This window comes from Mizuhopecten yessoensis, unplaced genomic scaffold (genome assembly GCF_002113885.1).
Source record: "Mizuhopecten yessoensis strain PY_sf001 unplaced genomic scaffold, ASM211388v2 scaffold4511, whole genome shotgun sequence".
NCBI lineage: Eukaryota > Metazoa > Mollusca > Bivalvia > Pectinida > Pectinidae > Mizuhopecten > Mizuhopecten yessoensis.
Window position 1 is genome coordinate 238,856 of NW_018405583.1, and position 22,447 is coordinate 261,302.

A 22,447-nucleotide genomic window follows, 5' to 3' on the forward strand; every position below is an offset into this window, starting at 1 on the left:
ATATAGGCTTCTTCGGCATTCAGTAACCTACCAAATACAAATGCGTTTTATATCTACAACGAAACAAGAAAAAAGCTGAGAGATGTCCCGAAATCATCATTTTGTTTAGTAACGGCTTGTGTTTTATTGATACCGCTTGGAATTAATTTCTTATATAACCTAATGAGTACACAACACAATCGTATGTTTTTGAGTACCGGTACATTATTATAATAAATTGTTTTGATTACAAACACGCCAATTAGTGTGATCTTTTGGATTTTTATAGCAAAGAAAACGTACAGCTTTACGTTATATGTATGAATTACATACTTATATATGTAATTTGGAGAAATCTACAGTATTTATACGATTCAGATTATTTATACTTATTTATTATCCATACTGTAGGGAAACATATTCCTCTCTTTCCCGAAGATTAATTAAGGGGCCATGGTGGCAAAGTGGTTAAGGCGTCTGACATTCTGCAACCACTAGCCCTCCACCACTTGGTCGCGGGTTCGAGACCTACGTGGGTCGGTGGGTTTTCTCCGGGGACTCCGGTTTTCCTCCACCACCAAAACCTTGCACGTCCTTAAATGACCATAGCTGTTAATAGGACGTAAAGCACAAAGAAATCGAACCAAACCAAACTCGCGATTAATTAACAAGGATGGGTTTATTGTACAGATTTAAACTAATTGGTAATATATCAGTAAAGATGGCCAGGAGTTGACGCCACAACCTTGTCATCTGCTTCAGTCACTTAGAACTCGGGTGCGGAGATCTTGCATATTTTTTCCAGAGAGGCTCAGAAGAAGGGAAATAGGAAGTTTTATTCACTCGCCATATCGTGATCAATATAATCCACTGAATCAGACAGCTATATACATGTAGCTGATACTTGATTATATCTTACACGACCACTGTAGGAAATATATAGCTTGAGGTCCTAACCTTTTATATACAGTTTTACGACCTTTCACGAGTTGCAATCCTTTCTTTAACGGACAGGTAGTTGTCTAGCGATTAGTCTGCATAAATGAGTTGATAACATAGTCCAAAGGTGTCCACACAAGTACACAGAAGTTCATGATCACTGCCTCAGTGCTGCCGGGACGAGATCTGTGGACGGGTCTGCTATCGTCCTATTTCCCGTAAGTACACTCCGATCATGGGACCTGCGAATTTGTTACAGCTATATTTGGACCTAAACTAAGGTGTTCAGAGTAATTTTACATGTTTTAGGGGTTTAGATCGACTTTCGGTAAAAATAAAATCCGTAAGACGATCTAAACCCATAAAACATGTAAAATTACACTGAACACCTTAGTTTAGGTCTAAATATAGCTGTAAACAATTCTCATGTCACTGTACGTGTTTTCGATATCCGTAAGTGTTTGACAATACTGGTCTGCTTCCTTTTTAGTTGGTACAGTATTCGCACCGTTTTGCGAGAGGAATAGCAGGGAAATCCCAACAATAATATACACGTAGGTTAACGGAGATTTAATTCAGTGACTGTTTATTGATACTGATCTTTAAAAAAAATGCGTAGAATTATGACGTCCCCCTGTTGAAGTAGGAAATAATTGACATGTCAGCGAACACGAAACATACACTTGTGTATATATGGACTTCGTTTGTACATACAAGTATAAATCTCTACCTGACATGGCGAAATACATGCTGACCTACAAAGCAAAGATGTGCATTCCATTTAGTGAACCCGTACTACAGGTGAGCATATATATGTGCTTGTTCTTGTGTGTACAGTCATATGAAGTTTCTTGTCGCTGTTATCAGTGTTTAATGTAAATACATGCCTATGGCGATAACACACTGTAAGGGCAGACTAATCAAAAGAGGCACTCATATGGGTGATCAAACCTATTACTTTAACAGAGGACATTATTTGTATTCCTCCGCTAGGGGTCGAACCATGAACCTCTTGTTAACTACTCCGACACTGCCGAATTCATGAGAGAGAAATCTCCCTAGCAGAGACGGATGCAAGTGACTTGTATTTTACCAAGATAACATATCTGTACTACCCCTCCAGGAAAGAACGCGTCCCGAGTTTTCCAGGTACCGTAGCGATTGTTGTGAAAGTATCGCCGACAGTTTTGTTAATATTTCATGTGGACCAATGTAACAGATCACCGTTTTGAAAGTGTAAAAGATGGGTCTTGTGTAATTGTTCTTGAGCGAATTCGTTTTGTCGAACGAAAGTACACACTTGCATGCACATATCTAAACGTTCCACCTATACATCCATGTTATAAGCTCTAGCACGACATGACCATCGACTGCAGTGTCTAGAACTAGGACATCAACTGTGATATCGGCTTGGTGGTGAAATGAAAATGGGGCACCGCAATGTAAACGTATACGCGTGCAAAGTAACATCCTAATTTACACATTTCCATATCAGATTATTGCTTAAGGCAGTTTCATTTCCATGTTGTAGAATAGATATAATCAACATATGCCTGTATATTATGATGAAATGTATAACTCGGGTTCGAAAATGTTTGGAAAATAATCCTTCGCATTCATACATTTTCATGATGCATGCAGGTATGATGTTTATATCTTAATTAGAAATGAGAACAAGACCCAGAATTTAAACTGCTATTTTACCTACAACATAGACACGTTAATTGAATTACTTTTCAATATATAAGGCGGAAAAGATGGCCGTATGATAACATCTTTTAAAACCACATGAAACAATATGGGTCCGATATAACGACCAATTTATAATTGCAATGCCCGGGCTTCCAGATACAGATTCCATTTAGATTCCATTTAGTGTAACCCGTAATACAGGTGAGCATATATATGCATATGTTACTACGTAACAAACATTGCCAAGATTATTTTGTTTTGTTACATGTATCAAGACATTTTCTCCAAATCAATATACCCGAATATTAATTAATATTGATAATATATGCTGACACGTTAAGGATTGAATTTCAATTTCATTGTTTTGGGGTATCTTCAAGTTCTCACGTGTATATAATGGCTGGCCTAAGCTTAACTAATGTTAATTATTTGTACAGAATGAGTCAATTGTAGTGTAAAATTCTGACAGCCTATATTTTTTTTTTTTTGTGGCAGAAACTTTTCTTTACTTTAAAGCAATATAACTACAAAATTTGAAGAAATTCTATTGAGAAATGGCGACACAATCCTATTACCTTAAACACCCAAATGGATACCTGAGATAAACGGATTTGATGACAAGTGGTGTAGCGTGTCTATAACGCCGAAATCAACTGTTGATCATGTAAATGAGTTATCATGTAAGCAACGGCGGCCATGCCACTTTTCCTTAATTTTGCTAGGGGGCGTGCAACCGGAAAAGAAAATTCTGGTTTCATCGAAATAGAATAGAATAATTTTACTCAAAACACTAACAAAATATTCCCTAAAGTTGTATTTATTCATTACCTCTTACACATTGGTAGTACAATTAAAATCTTCCCCACTATGAAACTGCAAATCTGAACCACGACGGACGGAACAAGGCAAATATCGACCGAATGGGCCAACACGGGACAAACTCGGCCGACACGCGTAAAGCGTTTTTCTTTCTTGATATATTTGTTTATAGAACAACGCAGGGAGAACGATAAAGGATTCGTGAATGTGTTATTAGATAAGTGTTTTTAAGTACGTACCACGACCCACTGTTGTAACACTTTGACATTGAGAATAACAAATAATCATCAACAATGATTATATATAACGTACATTTTTCAATATGCTTGACCATATGGGAGACGAGTCTTTGACTCAATATGTAATCAAGTTTAAATAAAGATTAGTATTATTCTTATTTTTATTTATAAGATCGTGATAGTTAAGTTTAACCAGTCTTTTATTTTTGAAACATATGACACACATTTGATTTCAGAGGGATGGGGAAACAAGCTTGTTGTGTGGACCTCACGGTCATCAGACACGAGATTCCGGATGTTATTGGACGATGATAGTTTACGCATGTGCAAATAACTCATGATTTACACAGCTAGATTGATCCATGTCGCTATCATCAGTGTGCACGTGGTGTGTAGATGTCTGGTGTTGTGATATGAAACTGTTATCTTTTAATTGGTATGGGGACACTAACAGCTGACAGGGTAATGGGATAACACACAGCTGTAGCCCTGTATTTAAACCAGGCAAACACTTGCAATTGATACGCATAAGACTTACTTTAAGGGGAAATAAAACAAAGTACATAACTTTTGAAGTTACGTCTCCTAGTTATAAAGTTACACACCATTGTTTAAAAAACATTGTTCGCACTACTCATTCATATGCATAACATTGATTCAAATGATCATATAGCAGTAAGAGGGTGTGAATAAACCATTTCGAATTTAAATTTGAATGGCAGTACTGTACTGTAGGGGAAGTAAATTATAGAAGTAAGAGTTACCTCCCTTACTTATATTAGTAATCCGTTGTTCGCGCTACTCCTCCCAAAGTACAAACTATTTTGTACAAAATCCTGACACAAACGGCATGAAGACATCTTCCCTTTTTGAAGTAAACCCCTTTGTTTAACCCTTTTTTTTCTAAAGAACTATTCTTTCATTTCTTTGCGTAGGTGGAGGGTATTTGTCTGCTTTTCTGGTTATAGTTTAAGTTGTGGCTGCGGAAGTTATTTTATTACCGTGTTGACGGTTAAAGAAAGTGCCAGTTACTACTATATTCAACTTAATTGCAACACCAATCATCTGTTGTTCCATACAGCTTGGTGATCTTATCGATAGTTATATGTAAATACCTGATTAGGTTCAGCAAAATTTCATTACAGAACATATTTTTGACAACTTTCAGTATCATTTTGTAACTATAACGTATACATTGCTTTCTGTAATGGCAAAACATTCTGTGAACATTGGTTTTGATCTAAATACATTGTCTATCATGTATTTCTATCTAAATATAATATAAATTGTAACTTATTTCAATCAAATACGTAACTTTGCAATAAAATAGTATATAATTTCTATAAAGATACAGTTCTCTATATTGTTGGCAGTTGAGTAATATATCAACCAGAAGTTTATTAGGTCATTTGCGTTCCTAAATACCTTTCAAATGTAGCAAACAATTGCCAACGGAAACCAATCTACTTTTCTCAGTACTGAGTTATCTTGTCACGTATTGCTGGGGTTTTTTTTTTGAAGGACAGTAAGTTGTATATTAATATCTCACGACAGGTCTAATTGTGATGTAAGTTTTAGGATTATGTACCGTTAGGTACGGGCGGGAAGTATGTGTCAGTCTGTGTTTACTGGTGCGACCACAACCCTGACAAGTGTACTGTATACGCCATTGTTATTCCTAATTGACCTCGATTTGTACATGCTATATATATACAGAGAGAGAATTTAGTTATGAGTTAGGCTGCACGCTATCTTCAAACACCATCATGTGAGATTGCTGTGTATTCATTACCGTCATTACCGGTTGTTAAGGATAAAAATTACATCGTTCATCGGATAAGCCTAAAGTAAACACTAGTTACGTTAGGGCATATTGGAAAATGTGTTTGAACGGAACTGTACGTGTTTTATTAATGTTGCATTCTATTTACATCCAAAACATGATTATTATTTTCTCGTTGTTTGTGATTCCCATTTTAACTGTTTTATCATTTGGAAGAGAAGCCTTTATTTTGCGGGAACAGTATCATTCTTTCAACGTTGACAGCTCCATCAGGCTACGAACACCAGTAGAAATCCATTCGAAATTTTCCGCCATCATATGACTTTGACCACTTGGAACTTCTCGGCCGATTCGGTCATCTAACAATTGTTGGAAGGAACTGTAATCGGGGCGAGGTGTTCCTAATGGACTTTGACGTCACGTCATAATTGGTCCCCGATTACTGAGACAATTTAACGGAAATACTCGAACAGTTTCCGATTGGAACGCATTCGTGTGTAAAGGTCTTGCACGTATTTAATTATTATTATTTGATTAAGTTGGTAGATTTATCAAAGGACTGTACAAAGGTAATGTAAACATATATCAGTGTCATTAAACATAATTCACCTTTAGATATCGACATGTTCATTCATCTGTCAAGCTGCATTAGAATACGTACATAGTATGACAATTTTGCATCATACGTTTCAGGCAGGTTTACTCGGAGATTTTGGAGACATTGGTTTGCTGAACCTAACCATTTAACACAAAGATGCCGACACCAAAGGAGATAGCGCTCGGAGCGGTAGCGGGAACAACAACCACAGCGCTGTTGGCATGGAAGACTTTATTTCCTTACATAGTGGATGACATCAAGGTGAGCAAGTCCGGTTATGTAATTTTGCCTTTTTTGTTTTGATGATGATGTCCGGTTTCTGTGATAGGAAGGTAAATGATTCATTTTTATGCTCATTAGAGTGCCTTGTAGTTTTGCTGTCACTACCCTATTTCTCGATGTGAGGACGTGGCATTACTGGTAGTGACCTAGACTAACATGGCGGGTTTCATCGAAGAACAGAAGAGACTTATCCTACCGGACATGACATCTGGTTTATTCCCCTTGTACTATTTCAATGGTATCCTTTGTCCATATTGTGCCCTAGTTTTATCAATTTTTAATTCGAGTTATGGTTTTGTGGATACTACGATAATATTTTGTCGAAATCAAGATTCTCGTTTCCGTTCTGAAAAACCAATGCAGGTAAACTTTTTCACAAAGGCGCACCCGGTGATCCTTTGTTTGACAACACCTCATTTATTTATGGTTTTAAAGCTTTTGCAAACTGCTTTAACTTTTAAGTTATAACTCCAACAAATCATATTTTCCTGATCTCTCCAAACATCTTCTTTGATTGTGTGTACGTTTTCTAGAAAATCTGCAATATTTACTGTTGCATTCGCAATCTAATGGTCGATGTTTACCTAATTACCGACTTAGAATTAGTCATTATGTAGGCATGTGGATAAGGAAATTTTACGCTCGAAAGTAGAATTGAGGTTCAGCTTCTCGAAACAGCTTCGGATCTGACACCAAGGGGGAAATCCCCATACCTTCATTTGGCACACTATTTTGTTAACATGGCGGTCAGTTTAATTTATAAGTTTTAAGTTTCATACATGTTGGCCTATAAGATCTTCAAAACGTGACCCTCAAGAATGTCCAGAAAGGAAAAAATATATACATGTATGTGATTTTCATATACCAAGTATCATTCAATTGATTAAAACACATTAATTAGAAGCGAATTCTTGTGTAAGTGAATCCCTTTACATAAAATACCCGGTTATGGATTTAAATGATCATTTTTGTTGTTCAAATGGAGCATGGAACAAGCAAACTGACGTCATAAATATTTTTTTACGTCTACATCGTTGTATGAGAAGAAATATTAATTATATATCAATTTTTAATATTAGTTGATACCTTTGTTTTGTCTTTATTCGCGTTCAGACAATTAGAAGAACAAGCCGGGTAGCAAAGATTGCCGGTCAGCAAATTATGACCGGACAATTTCTTGTCGACGTTTTTGAGGACCACGTGGCCAGGGATCCAAAGAAGACTTTCATTATTCACGAGGATAAACAGTACAGCTACGAATGCGTGAACGCCATGGCCAACCGCGTGGCCAGCCTCGCTCTGACCTGGAACCTTGAACCTAGCTCCACAATAGCCACAATGATCTACAACGAAGCGGCTTTCGTTTGGACATTATTGGGTGAGTAACTAACACTTTATGTTTACAGACATTTCGTTCCTGGAAATCCTCATTCGTGTCCTCTAATAATAACATAATATTCATCCTGGGCTTACATGTGTGTACGAGTTTACCACTATGTCTTGGTACTATTTGTATAGTTTTTATTGCGAGTGTGAAAATTACCTTACCAAACACGTGTGCAATCTCGTACAATGACTTGTATGTATACGTTCTTCTGGTATATTAACATCACATTTACACAGTGTTAAATTAATTAAATTTAAGGATGAAGATATTTCGTTAATTTATTCAAATGGTACCAAAATCGAAATTTTGTTTTCTTTAATTATAGTAAATGTTATATTTCATGCTCACAATATTATACACAAAAGGAAATGATTCTGTTTTAAATGTATGATATCCAATACTTAGGAAGAGAAGCTTATGTTTCATATAAGGATCGAGCGGCATTTTATTTTCAGTTTCATGCAGGTATGAACGCAAATCGGTTACATACACATTCCATGAAGCCCGCTAGTGCCGTTCATTACTTATATTTACAATCTAAATATTTAGATATTATTGGCCTAAATAAAGAAATTCTCTTATATTTTCGAAATTGAAGTGTTTGTGTGGTCAACTCAAACAAAATTCCTGGAACAGCCTTACGGCACCAAAATGTTTAATTCTAACGGTTGTCTCATGTTTATCGAGACCAGGGGAGACGCGTCAAAACGACACTGATCGAATTGTGGTCATAGATAGGAATTTGCAGTGGAAATGTAAATATATGCAATTTGAATCGTAGGACTTCTGAAGGTTGGACTATCGGATGCTTTCATCAACTACCATCTGACGGCGAAACCGTTGTTACACTCCTTGAACATCAGCGAAGCCAAGGTCATCATAGTAGGAGCCGGTATGTATGGACGATAGGGTTCGTTAGGTAGTGTTATCTCAATAGGGGCGTGCATAAGTTGCATTTGAAGGGGAAATAAAAACTGGTTAGATGTGTGCTTCACCGGCAAAGGGTTTATTTGTGTTTAACATCCTATTATCATCTATGGTGCCAGATTTTGGTAGTGGAGGAAAGCCGGAGTTCCCGGAGAAAAAACACCGACCTACGGCCAGTACCTGTCGACTGCCACACGTATGACTCGAACCTGCGACCCAGTAGTGGAGTGCTAGTGTCAGAAACCTTAACCACTTGGCCACCTCAGCCCCTCTTTACCGTATACCGAGAAATATTCAGTATACCGGTGAAGGGCGAATATTTATCGATATACGGTGTATATGGAGGAGGTATATAGGCGATGTTATTGCAGGGGCCTCTATGTAGGTATCGTTGGGGTGGTTAGGTGATGTAATGTCCAATCGCAAAAGAGAGATTACAGGAGTGTTTGTAGTTCAATTAAACACAAACAAACAAGTTTGATCGAAATCGGACACTATTCAGTTTTATCTGAATTTCGACCAAATAAAAAGCTAGTTTACAGCACCCGTCTTGTCCAATCAGAAAACAGAGTTTGAAGAAGTGTTGGCTTTCCCTTTCTTGACAGAAGCATCCCTACACCTCAACCTTAAGTGTAATAGCTGATTCGTAAATTATGGGCATGCTCCGAATGTTACGATATTGGCGATACATATCACTGGCTAACGGACAAACTTGTAATATGAGACTTCGAGAGATGCATGTGGATGATGACTCTGAGCATTTGTATGGTCGTTATCATCATGATCTTATCAGAGAAATCGATATGAAACTGCAGTATGGAGGTCGACTTTCGTTATCATGCTTAAAGTTTGTTTTATGATTCCGTCGTGTCAGATTCCCACTTTGATGGCGTGAATTTAGAATTTGACCTAGATTTACAGCCTTCTATCACTATGGTTTTTGTGTAAAATATTTATTTTGTCTTTATTTTGCAATACTTTCATCAATTTTGAATTTGAATCACGGTTTTGTCTACACTTCGGTAATGGCATATTGTTTTATGTCCAGTGCACAGTATTCAGGGTTTATAATATGACCTGGCCCTGTATTCATTATACCGATAAGCATTAATTTTGTGCTCAAGCCTAATTTCTTGTTTCAGTTATAAGTAAATAAAATAACTTTATTTGTTCAATGATTTGGGGAAAATGAAGCAACTTTAGGCGGAATACTGTTTCAAATGTTTATGATTGCTGTTTGAGTGTTTTATATGATTTAAATGAGTTACAAGACAGCTGGTTTGAGCACAGAATCCATGCTTGAGCAGGAGAACGGTTTTATGAATACGGGCCTTGGTACATGTAGGTTGTCTAGCATACATGATTCAGTAATTTACAGTCTGTATTCTGACATTACTTGTTCTGTTATCTTGACCTGACAGGTGATGAACTGCTGGACTCCATTATGGAGGTCAGGGAAGGGCTGCCAGCCGTACCGATCTACGTCCAGGGCAGGGCCCAGGAGACCCTACCACCGGGCATGCTGTCGTTTGATGACGCCATTTTACGTACACTGCCAACGAATGTCTGTAAATCCGTCAGATCTCACGTGAATCTGATGTCACCGATGTGTTTTATATACACGTCAGGAACAACAGGTAACACCTCCAACATTCTGCAGATCACATTCGTTTTAGCGGGAATATATTTACTCCTTAATGTGTCATGGGTACATACACGTACACGTCCGCGGTACCTTTGAAAATAAATTGGTGTTCATGATACCATACATAGTGGTTATGGATATTTCTGTTCAGAAAACAATCTTTTTTATAGATCCGACTGATTCATACAGAGTTGTTTTTGTAGTTGTATTTATCTATACTGAATAGTTCAAAATGTTCACGGCTTTATCGTTGTAACTTGGCGAAAATGCTATTCAATTAAGCTAGATTCAATATCAGATTTGTTGGTTTTCCCATTAACAGTTTAGACAAATCAAAATGCAGTGAAAGTTTTAAATTGGGAACAAACCTATCAATTTTAATTTTTCACATTTATTTTTGCATTCTCAAACATCCGAATCAGGAATGATTTGAAGAAATGATACAGTTATATTTATAATTGCTATTCATAAATGCATGCTTATTGACTTCGGCCATTTAAATGGTAGGCCTAGTCACCTCAGATACGTATACATGCTTATTTGTGTTCCGTGACAGGACTCCCGAAGCCAGCGATCATCAACCATGCCAAGTCTATCGGTGTGTCTGTTACTTATAGTATTTTAGACTACAGCCCTTCTGACGTCGTATACATCGTCACACCTCTCTACCACAGCGCCGCCACGCTTCTCTGCCTCTTCAACACATTTTATACCGGTAGGTATGATGGCTGATACAGACACCAATTCGCCTAATGTGAACGCATATACGTCATCAATAGTCTAATTTTAGCACTTTCGCTCTTTAAAAATTGCGCTAATTTACGATCGCGCTATATTAAGTTTTCTATTGCTGATATTGTAAGTACGCAAACTCATCAATGAGCTTATCCGTTAATATTCGATAATATACTAAAATTTGTGCTTGCTTAAATATGTAACCATACAGTATGTTGAGCTATTTTTTTCTGTATATACACGTATTGCTTATATGAATTTGATGTCTTCATTCTTCATAGCTTCATTCTTCATACTTAATAATTTAGCTCCACAAAATTTGAATGATTTTACGTATATGTCTGATGTTCAGGATTGAACTACAAGATCATCATCTACCAATATGTTTTACTTGCCATGTCATAAGACAAACATTTTTAGAAAATCTTTTAAATATCAGGGACCCCTTACATGGAATCTTTTACCAAGTCACATTGGAAATTGTACTTCATTTTAGAATTTAAGAGATCTGCAAAGCAATTTTACTTGAAATGATTTATGATTTCCTCCCTTATCCTGTATTTTATACATGTATATTTATTAAAGCTGTAAGTATTGTTCACTTTATCATACATTGTATCTTGACCATATGTAAGATGAGCTTCATGCTTAATATGTTATCAAGAATAAATAAAGCCTTTATTATTATTATTATTATATATATATCGTGAAACATTCACCGATATCGTCAAACGCCATTTGTTTTTCCTTTGATCCTTGTGAAAAAAACGACATTCTCTTTTTAAACGTTTCATATTTCTACTGAATTTGAACACCTGTTTCTCTGGTGGTCTTTTTCTTGAAGGAGGCCAAGTTCAAATGTGCTGTTTTTGATAAAAGATTTTTAAACAAATCTTTTTAAGTTCAATGCTGGGATAAATGGCTGCCAATTTTATGAAAATAATGACCTAGATCTACTTATGGTATGGAGATCATCATTTTAATATCAAAAGTCATATTTTAGTTTTCGGTAAGTGTTAATTAAAAAAAAAAAATGATTTTACGGTTTACGAACTTCAAAAATCTTCTTCTCAAGTTTTAAGAGGCCTTGAATCATAGAGTTTGAACAGTAGGTAGCCTCGTTAGACAACTATCTTTTTTTTATCTATGAGGTAGCTGGAAAAGAGGGTTTATTAAAGGTGTTCAGAAAGATTTATTCAACGCAAAGGGACTCAAATGGGGACGTGCTTCCATGCGTGTTATGAATACATGCATGTGTGTATATATGCTGGAGGCATGGGATGCCGATTTTATTACCTCCTTGCGATAGCGCAGACCTGATGCCGACTTTATAGTGCTACCTCACTGAAATGCGATGTCGAAAACACCAGCTAGGCATTCCACACGGTCACATAATACTGACAACGGGTTTCCCAGTTGTTGCCTTGACTCAAAATTAGGCAAATGTTCATCACGAATGTTTAAAGCCAAATTTGAAGCATTGCCAAGCAAGGCCTTAGGAAACAAAATACAGTTAGAAGTAGAGAGAACCATTAATGTCCAAAATAGTGTAATGGCTGTGGCAGATTAAGTTTGGTCGCCTTCGTGTCCCCAAGTAAATGGCACCAACGCAAACCCCCAATTCCTCCAATCATACAGTGGGTAACAGCAGGTGTACTCTTTTCTCATTCCCTAACCTTCAATGGTGAATCCATTGTAATATTGCTCTACATATTGGTTCAATCTTTATTCTGAGTCATGATCTAAATGATCTTAATTACTGCGATGATATAATGTTTAGTTTTTTATTATTGAATGATTCCGTTTCGTTAACTTACAGGAGCTACAATGGTGTTACGTAAAAAGTTTTCTGCCAGCCATTTTTTCGAGGACTGCCGGAGGCATGACGTCACGGTCATACAGTATATCGGAGAACTCTTTCGTTACATTATGGCACTTCCGGAGGTATGTTTATGTCACCGTACACCCTCAAAATTCTCTGAATTGGTATATTGATGTCACATAAACTCTAAAACTTATCTGCAGAAATTTGATTATGTCACAATAAACTCTAAAAATTCCATTCAAATGTTTGTTTATGTCACAATAATTACAAATGATCTGCCTCCTTCCGTTACAATATATTGAGAAGGCAAATGTTGTTATGAAACTATAACACCATTTGCTAATGTAACGTCATCAATCTCCTATTGTGTCGTCACCAATTTCATTGTTGTCAAGACTTAATTTACTGTTCAGAGAACTGTTCAAAATAACTAAATTGTGCATAACTATTATCTAAAAATGTAAATATAAATAATGAATATTTTAGCAAATATCGTTATGGTCCTCGAACTCTCATTTATATTGCTTACAAATTTACATAAAGCCCTGCCGGTCTTTATTTAGTTTTCTCATTAATACCAATAGGATTTTTTCTAAAACATCCGTTGCTTAAATAAACTCTAAAAATTATCAACAGAGATATGTTTATGTCATAATAAACTCTCAAAATTCTCAACAGAGATATGTTAATGTCATAATAAACTCTAAAAATTCTCAACAGAGATATTTTAATGTCATAAAAAACTCTAAAAAATATTAACAAATGTATGAGTATGTCTCAATGAAATCTCGAATTTTCTGCAGAATAGTTTGTTACATATCACTATGGCGATATAATAAGATACATATGTAGTAGTTTAAGTATTATCTAGATAGTAATTTAGTTAGCTTGCCATATATACACTGGTTTTCAATGTTTAGTTTATTAACTATCTGTATTATTGTCTGTATCATTAGCATCTGTCTGTGCCAAATGATTTTGATTAGAAGAATTACAACGGGATAAGTTGATTGGAGGAGGTTCATTACATTACTGAAATTTAATTGTTTAAATAATTGTTACTTTAAATTGCATTAATTTGAATATTATATTGTTATAGTATTTATTTACATTTTCGTTCAAAATATTTTGTTGTTTAACTGGCAATACCAACTTCACAAATTCATTTAAGTAAATAACTCATCTTTTGGGTACTGTAACAGATAACTTTTTATTTTTTATTTTATTCCAAAGTATTTTAAGATCACCATGTATCTGCTGTTATCATCAAACCTTTGTATATTATTTATCAGGAACAGGACGTCTGAAAGGTTATAAAACTTGTGCCCAATTCTTCTTGATTATATCACAGATTTGTGTAAACTCAACCGTTGCTGTATTATTTAAGCAGTTTTAATCAAATGTTCCGTGTTTTGATTATAACTACATAAGAACGATAATTTTATTGCATCATAACAAGGTTAATTTTGTTATCGCTTCATAACAAGGTCGATTTTGCAATTGCTACATAAAAAAAACTATTTTTGTTAACTTTGTTATTGACTTAGTATGATTAATTTTGTTATTGCTACGTCACTAGGTTTATTTTGTTATTGCGACATAACAAGGTTAATTTTGTGATCCCTACATTACAAGGTTAATTTTGTTATTGCTACATCACAAGATTAATTTTGTTATTGCTACGTCACACGATTAATTTTGTTATTCTACATAACTAGGTTAATTTAGTTATTTCTACATTACAAGTGTAATTTTGTTATTGCTACATAACAAGTTTCATTTTGTTATTCCTACATTACGAGGCTAACTTTGTGAAAACTACATAACAGGTTTTATTTTGTGATTCCTACATTACAAGGTTAATTTTGTTATTGCTACATTACAAGGTTAATTTTTTTTTGCTACATTAAAAGGTTTATTTTGTTTTGCTACATGATAAGGTTAATTTTGTTATTGCTGCATTACAAGGATAATTTTGTTTTGCTACATAACAAGGGTAATCTTGTTATTGCTACATAACAAGGTTAATTTTGTTATTGCTGCTTTACAAGGTTAATTTTGGTATTGCTACATCACAATGTTAATTTTGTTTTGCTACATTACGAGGTTAATTTTGTTTTGCTACATTACGAGGTTAATTTTGTTTTGCTACATTACGAGGTTAATTTTGTTTTGCTACATAACAAGCTTAATTTTGTTATTGCTACTTTACAAGGTTAATTTTGGTATTGCTACATCACAATGTTAATTTTGTTATTCTACATTACGAGGTTAATTTTGTTTTGCTACATAACAAGTTTAATTTTGTTTTTCTACATTACGAGGTTAATTTTGTTATTCCTACAACACAAGGTTAATTTTGTTTTTCTACATTACGAGGTTAATTTCGTTATTGCTACATTACAAGGTTAATTTTGGTATTCTACATTACGAGGTTAATTTTGTTATTGCTACTTAACAAGGTTAATTTTGTTATTGCTCCGTCACAATATTAATTTTGTTATTCCTACATAACAAGGTTAATTTTGTTATTGCTGCTTTACAAGGTTAATTTTGGTATTGCTCCATAACAAGTTTAATTTTGTTATTCTACATTACGAGGTTTATTTTGTTATTGCTACATAACAAGGTTAATTTTGTGTTTGCTACATTACAAGGTTAATTTTGGTATTGCTACATCACAATGTTAATTTTGTTTTGCTACATTACGAGGTTAATTTTGTTTTGCTACATTACGAGGTTAATTTTGTTTTGCTACATTACAATGTTAATTTTTTTTTTGCTACATTACAAGGTTAATTTTGGTATTGCTACATCACAATGTTAATTTTGTTATTCTACATTACGAGGTTAATTTTGTTATTGCTACTTAACAAGTTTCATTTTGTTATTCCTACATTACGAGGTTTATTTTGTTATTGCTACATAACAAGTTTCATTTTGTTATTCAAACATTACGAGGCTAACTTTGTGAAAACTACATAACAGGTTTTATTTTGTTATTCCTACATTACAAGGTTAATTTAGTTTTGCTACATTAAAAGTTTAATTTGCTATTGCTACATTACAATGCTAATTTTGTTATTCCTACATCACAACTTTAATTTTGTTATTCCTACATCACAAGGTTAATTTTGTCTTGCTACATAACAAGTTTAATTTTGTTTTTCTACATTACGAGGTTAATTTTGTTTTGCTACATTTCAAGGTTAATTTTGTTATTCCTACATCACAAGGATAATTTTGTTTTGCTACATAACAAGTTTAATTTTGTGATTCCTACAAAACAAGGTTAATTATATGACTACTACATGACAAGTTTAATTTTGTTATTGCTTCATTAAAATGCTAATTTTGTTATTCCTACATCACAAGGTTAATTTTGTCTTGCTACATAACAAGTTTAATTTTGTGATTCCTACAAAACAAGGTTAATTATATGACTACTACATAACAAGTTTAATTTTGTTATTCTACATTACGAGGTTAATTTTGTTATTGCTACTTAACAAGGTTAATTTTGTTATTGCTCCGTCACAATATTAATTTTGTTATTCCTACATAACAAGGTTAATTTTGTTATTGCTGCTTTACAAGGTTAATTTTGGTATTGCTCCATAACAAGTTTAATTTTGTTATTCTACATTACTAGGTTTATTTTGTTATTGCTACATAACAAGTTTCATTTTGTTATTCCTAAATTACGAGGCTAACTTTGTGAAAACTAAATAACAGGTTTTATTTTGTGATTCCTACATTACAAGGTTAATTTAGTTTTGCTACATTAAGAGTTTAATTTGTTATTGCTACATTACAATGCTAATTTTGTTATTCCTACATCACAAGGATAATTTTGTTTTGCTACATAACAAGGGTAATCTTGTTATTGCTACATAACAAGGTTAATTTTGTAATTGCTACATTACAAGGTTAATTTTTTTTTGCTACATTAAAAGGTTTATTTTGTTTTGCTACATGATAAGGTTAATTTTGTTATTGCTGCATTACAAGGATAATTTTGTTTTGCTACATAACAAGTTTCATTTTGTTATTCCTACATTACGAGGCTAACTTTGTGATAACTACATAACAGGTTTTATTTTGTTATTCCTACATTACAAGGTTAATTTAGTTTTGCTACATTAAAAGTTTAATTTGTTATTGCTACATTACAATGCTAATTTTGTTATTCCTACATCACAAGGTTAATTTTGTTTTGCTACATAACAAGTTTAATTTTGTTATTCTACATTACGAGGTTTATTTCGTTATTGCTACATAACAAGTTTAATTTTGTTATTGCTACATCACAAGGCTAATTTTGTTATTCTACATAACAAGGTATTTTTTTTATTTTTTTTCCTACATAATAAGGTTAATTTTGTTAATGCGACATAACATTGTTAATTTTGTTATTGTTACGTCACTAGGTTAATTTTGTTATTGCTACATTACAAGGTTGATTTTGTTTTGCTACATTACAATGTTAATTTTGTTATTGCTACATTACAAGGTTGATTTTGTTTTGCTACATTACAATGTTAATTTTGTTATTGCTACATTACAAGGTTTATTTTGTTATTGCTACATTACTAGGTTAATTTTGTTCTTGCTACCTCACAAGGTTAATTTTGTTTTTCTTTATCACAGGTTAATTTTGTTATTTTACATAACAAGGTTAGTTTTGTTATTTTACATAACAAGGTTAATTTTGTTGTTCCTACATAACAAGTTTAATTTAGTCATTCCTACATACCAAGGTTCGTTTATATTTATTCCTACATAACAAGGTTAATTTTATTACTTTAAAAGTTTCATATTGCTGGTTTTGATTGCTTCAAAACTTTGACAGTATAGCAACATTAATTTCACAAATATATGAAAATAAAAATAAAATAGCCATTTTTTCATTTTTTTTCTCAAAAAATTCTGTTTTCATTTCTTACTTTTTTTAAACAATAACATTAAATTTCAGGACTTGTGCAAAGACTCCAAACATGCGCATTGGTTATAATCACAGTTTAGAAAATTATTACCGTATTACTGTTACTTTTTGTAATAAAATACTTCAACACCATATAGTAAATTTGTCCCAATCAAAGTGTTAATGGGATCAATTTGAAAATCAAGGTCAATGTTGGATTTAGCATACAATTAAATAGCATGAAGGACCACTGGAAATATACTTACTTTGTTACAGACTCCACTCGACCCGGTCCACAAGATTCGAGTGGCGTTCGGAAATGGTCTCAGACAGGACATTTGGACAGATTTCCAGAAACGCTTCAACATTCCTTGGATTATTGAAATATTCGGCGCCACGGAAGCCACAGGAGCATTACTGAATATTACAAACAAAGTTGGAGCATGTGGACGTCTTTCACCTTTCATGGTGAGAATTTCTTTTAATGTCGATATTTCACTTATATTGTTATACATGTATATATATATATATATATATATTCATCACATAGTATAGTTTGCCTCCTATTGAAGAGTTTACCTTTCATTGTAAGAAAGCTCCGTCGTGGTAGAGTTTTTCTTCATACTAATATTTTCACCATGTTACCGTGTTTCCTTCTCGCGTTAGGTTTATTATGATGCAAATGGTAATTTTTCAATCTCATTGTAATATTTTCAACCAATTATGGGTGTTAGGGTTGTCACCAAGGCGACCGGGGTTCGATTCCCCGATCGGACGTGATAAAGGTATAGGGTCGCCTGCCCGAGCACGCAGTTTTTCTCTGGGTAATCCGGTTTCATTTCATATTGAAATAAAATATTAATTTCTTTATATTTCTACAGCTACAGCCTCTCCCTCCCTCCCTCCCCTCTTAGTCCAACCGAGGCTTCGCCCCTTGACATCCTTCCTAAAAGTGTGGCTCAACGTAATGTCGCCCCACTATATGAAAATCCTTATATTGAATTTTCTAGTTATTATCTTAAAATTTCGAGTTATAATCTTCAGATTTCGAGTTAATAATATGATAAAAAGAAAATTCACTTTTTTTTCTACATGGCCCTAATGCTCTTCAAATTCTATATTTTTCTTCTGTTAAATCTCGGGTAATACACATGCATGTGTATGTTTATATGTACGATTTTGTTTTAGTTTCAATTTGATATTGAGAACTAGTTTATACTTATGTAAGTACTTATATTTGGCAGCGCTGGGCCAGTACGGAGTTCAAAGACACTTTCATTGTACAATATGACCCGATCGAGGACACACCAATCCGCGATAAACGAGGCCGCTGTATCCAAGTCAAACCAGGTAAGGTATGACAAACGAAGCCGCTGTATCAGAATCAAACCAGGTAAGGTTTAACAAACGTGTCCTCTGTATCAAAGTCAAACCAGGTAAGGTTTAACAAACGAGGCCGCTGTATCAGAATCAAACCAGGTGAGGTTTAACAAACGCGGCCGCTGTATCAAAGTCAAACCAGGTAAGGTATGACAAACGAGGCCGCTGTATCAAAGTCAAACGAGGTAAGGTTTAAGAAAAGAGGCCGCTGTATCAAAATCAAACCAGGTTAGGTAAAACAAACGAGGCCGCTGTATCAAAGTCAAACCAGGGAAGGTTTAACAAACGAGGCCGCTGTATCAAAGTCAAACCAGGTAACGTATAACGAACGAGGCTCTTTATCAAAGTCAAACCGGGTAAGGTATGACAAACGAGGCCGCTGTATCAAAGTCAAACCAGGTAAGGTATGGTAAACGAGGCCGCTGTATCAAAGTCAAACCAGGTAACGTATAACGAACGAGGCTCTTTATCAAAGTCAAAGCCATTTAACGTAGCAATTTCTAGAAATATTTTAGTTTTGTTTTTGCTTTTGTCACAAATGATAATCCTGGACACAGAATATGCATGTACTTAAATTCGAGTGCATCATCCTCAGATTCATTACAAGTACATGTTTTCATATTTCGGCATATATTTCCAAGATATCGAGTTTGAGTTAAAATTTGATAATTAAGTATCATCAAGAAGCCCGCGGTAACAGCAGTCGATCTTATACATATTTCTTATTGTACAGAATATATATGTTGTAAAACCTAGGATGCAAAGCTTGCTTTTACTGAAAAATCATCAAGTCGCTTGAATATGATTTTAAAACACATTTGAAAAATGTATTCTGTATCATTAATTTTATTAATGGAATCTTATCGGCACATAGACACAAAAAGAAGTTAGTAAAAAGTAAATAGCATAAAATAAAGGAAACGACAATAAACGAACGAAAAGGTAATGTTTACGATATAATTGTACGTAACAGTTTGATGCAATGTGGTAAATGAACTCTTCGTTTTATAACGGTCAGTTTCAACCGAAAAGAAATGTTATGTTAATGTTGACTACAGTTTGACACCTAATTATAAAATGGCTCATCAAGGGTACAGTAGCACTCCTCATTGTACATTGATTATTTTTACATTGAAGGTTAATATATTGCATATTGCCTATTGGGGCAACCATTGAGGGTTTCGTGATGGCTTAGGAGTGACGTTAGCATAAGTGTAAAACATTTTTAATATGGAACATTTATATATTAAGCTACGAGCTTACAATCCTTATTTTTGATGTAAACAAATATCTCTTGTTTTCATATGCGAATAGATAGGCTAAACTCCCTAATAAAAATCGCTTAACGTTAAGAAATATATGTTAAGGTTTAAACTTGTATTCCTTAATGCAAAACAATCTCAAAGTGTTTATAAATCAATTGTTGCGTGTAACCAATAATTACAAAAAAACGCAATTTAGTGGTTACATATTGAAAACCCTTCCTGCAAAAAAAAACCCACCTTAATGTAACAAAAACATTTCGGTGTATGGTTGATCTTGCAGCAATAGTTTACAAAATCTTCTTACATTCTACATTATAAGAGATGCACTTGAACTCTTCAACACAACGTACTAAGAATATAACGCTATCGCTGATGAAAATGTTCAAAAATACCAGAAGGCGTGCGTCCCGTTTATTTTTTATTTATATTATTCCTACCTTCATCAAGGATTGCCAAAGAGGGAAATTACATGTTTTATCTTTTACAAACACAGGTGAACAGGGCTTGTTGATAACCCCAATACCACCAACGTACACCGGCTTCTATAAGGGTGACGAAAAACTGAGCGAAAAGAAAATTCTTAGAAATGTATTCGAAGAAGGCGACAGTTTCTTCAATTTTGGAGACCTGTTATACCTAGACAAGGACTATTATATCTACTTCCGTGATCGAGTAGGGGACACGTTCAGGTAAATTAGGTCCTCTGTGGAATGACATCAAATATATCCTATTGACTGAATACAATACAGAAATAATTCGGAATATAACTCTACCAGATAAGGTTGTTGACAAACACCCTGTGTATTGCGCTAACGACTTCCATATCTGTTTAATGATTAAGGCGAATAATGCCAAGTTGCTTAATTTATTCTTCTTTTCAACATAAAATGAATTGCATCCACGTCTTGTCATAAATAAATTTGCGTGGAAACCAAAGGCAGGAATATTGTTCATTTTTGTTGGTATTGCTTGAGATATCACGATTTGATTCCATCAGGTGGAAAGGCGAAAACGTTTCTACTCGAGAGGTTTGTGACGTCATTAGCGCACTCGACTTTGTCCAAGATGTCAACGTGTATGGAGTACGCATTCCAGGTAAAGCGAACAATATACCACCATGGTTTACAAACATCTTACTGACAGAATCAAAACAACAAATATGTATACTTAATACAATGGAAACGCAACTTCCACCAAGTTCTAGTTATTGTTAAATTATAGTTAAACTAGACTTGATCAATTTCTGTAGTTCAAAAAACTTGATTGGTAGAGGTGTGTACGGTTTTTGGAATTTCCTACTCCAAGTAAAATATGTCTAGTCGGTGCTGTGACTAAGATTTATCAAGTTTTTAATTACGAAGGTAAATGGCTAAATAAGGGCAAACAAACGTGTTGTCTTTATTTCTCTTAAAGTGTAAAATGATTGTTAAACTACAATTAGCCGATCGCCGTTAATAAAATAGCTAAGTTGATAGAAATTCGTCTTCGGTTCGTAAGTTAAAGTTAGAAGCCTGATCTGGCCAGTTGTGTTTATCCTTCCTGTGACAAATTGGTGCCGTGACAAAGATTTATCAAGTGTAATTCACGCTTGTGGTGTTTACAAGACGTATTCAAAGAAATAGATTTCCTTCAACTGATAAGCTTTATTTTAAAGTGTATTGTGCATGCGTACCGGTAAAGTACCCAGTGCGAAGGGACACATTAACACACTCTGCATTATTTGGCATAATGATTACGCCCTATTAACGGTTTAGGTGTCGTAAAGTGTATAAGTTAGTTTTCGAACAAATATTTAAGGATCATCGATCCACTGCCAAAACATGCAACGTTTATTTTATTAACGTAACAACACATTCCATAAGTAATTTCTGATAACTTTCATAGAAAAAATGATAAGCGGAAATAAATAAACAAATCTCAACAGTGTTCCTAAAGTAAAAATGCAACGGGGTTGTACGATATTTGAATTCTGGAACTTCGATAACAATACCGTCTTTCTTTATATCGTTATATCTTAAACTAAATCAA

General features: G+C 34.3%; 1 protein-coding gene across 6 annotated transcripts in view; it reads left to right on the forward strand.

The window, feature by feature from the left end:
* Window positions 1-1,029: 1,029 nt before the first annotated feature.
* The window catches only part of LOC110449149 (very long-chain acyl-CoA synthetase-like), a 22,259-nt gene continuing 841 nt past the window's right edge, over window positions 1,030-22,447 (forward strand). Inside the window, exons 1-11 of one of the 6 annotated variants that reach the window (XM_021495802.1) lie at window positions 1,030-1,136; window positions 6,145-6,310; window positions 7,445-7,709; window positions 8,500-8,610; window positions 10,067-10,282; window positions 10,847-11,005; window positions 12,845-12,969; window positions 18,051-18,242; window positions 19,019-19,124; window positions 20,913-21,108; window positions 21,417-21,514. In XM_021495802.1, coding sequence (XP_021351477.1) covers window positions 6,206-6,310; window positions 7,445-7,709; window positions 8,500-8,610; window positions 10,067-10,282; window positions 10,847-11,005; window positions 12,845-12,969; window positions 18,051-18,242; window positions 19,019-19,124; window positions 20,913-21,108; window positions 21,417-21,514 — 1,573 coding nt within the window. In that variant the 5' untranslated portion in view covers window positions 1,030-1,136; window positions 6,145-6,205. Of the gene's footprint in view, window positions 1,137-1,341; window positions 1,720-1,933; window positions 2,068-5,416; window positions 5,437-5,490; window positions 6,021-6,144; window positions 6,311-7,444; window positions 7,710-8,499; window positions 8,611-10,066; window positions 10,283-10,846; window positions 11,006-12,844; window positions 12,970-18,050; window positions 18,243-19,018; window positions 19,125-20,912; window positions 21,109-21,416; window positions 21,515-22,447 lie in introns of those variants that run through there. The other 5 variants (XM_021495805.1, XM_021495803.1, XM_021495807.1 and 2 more) reach the window with 5 other exon arrangements.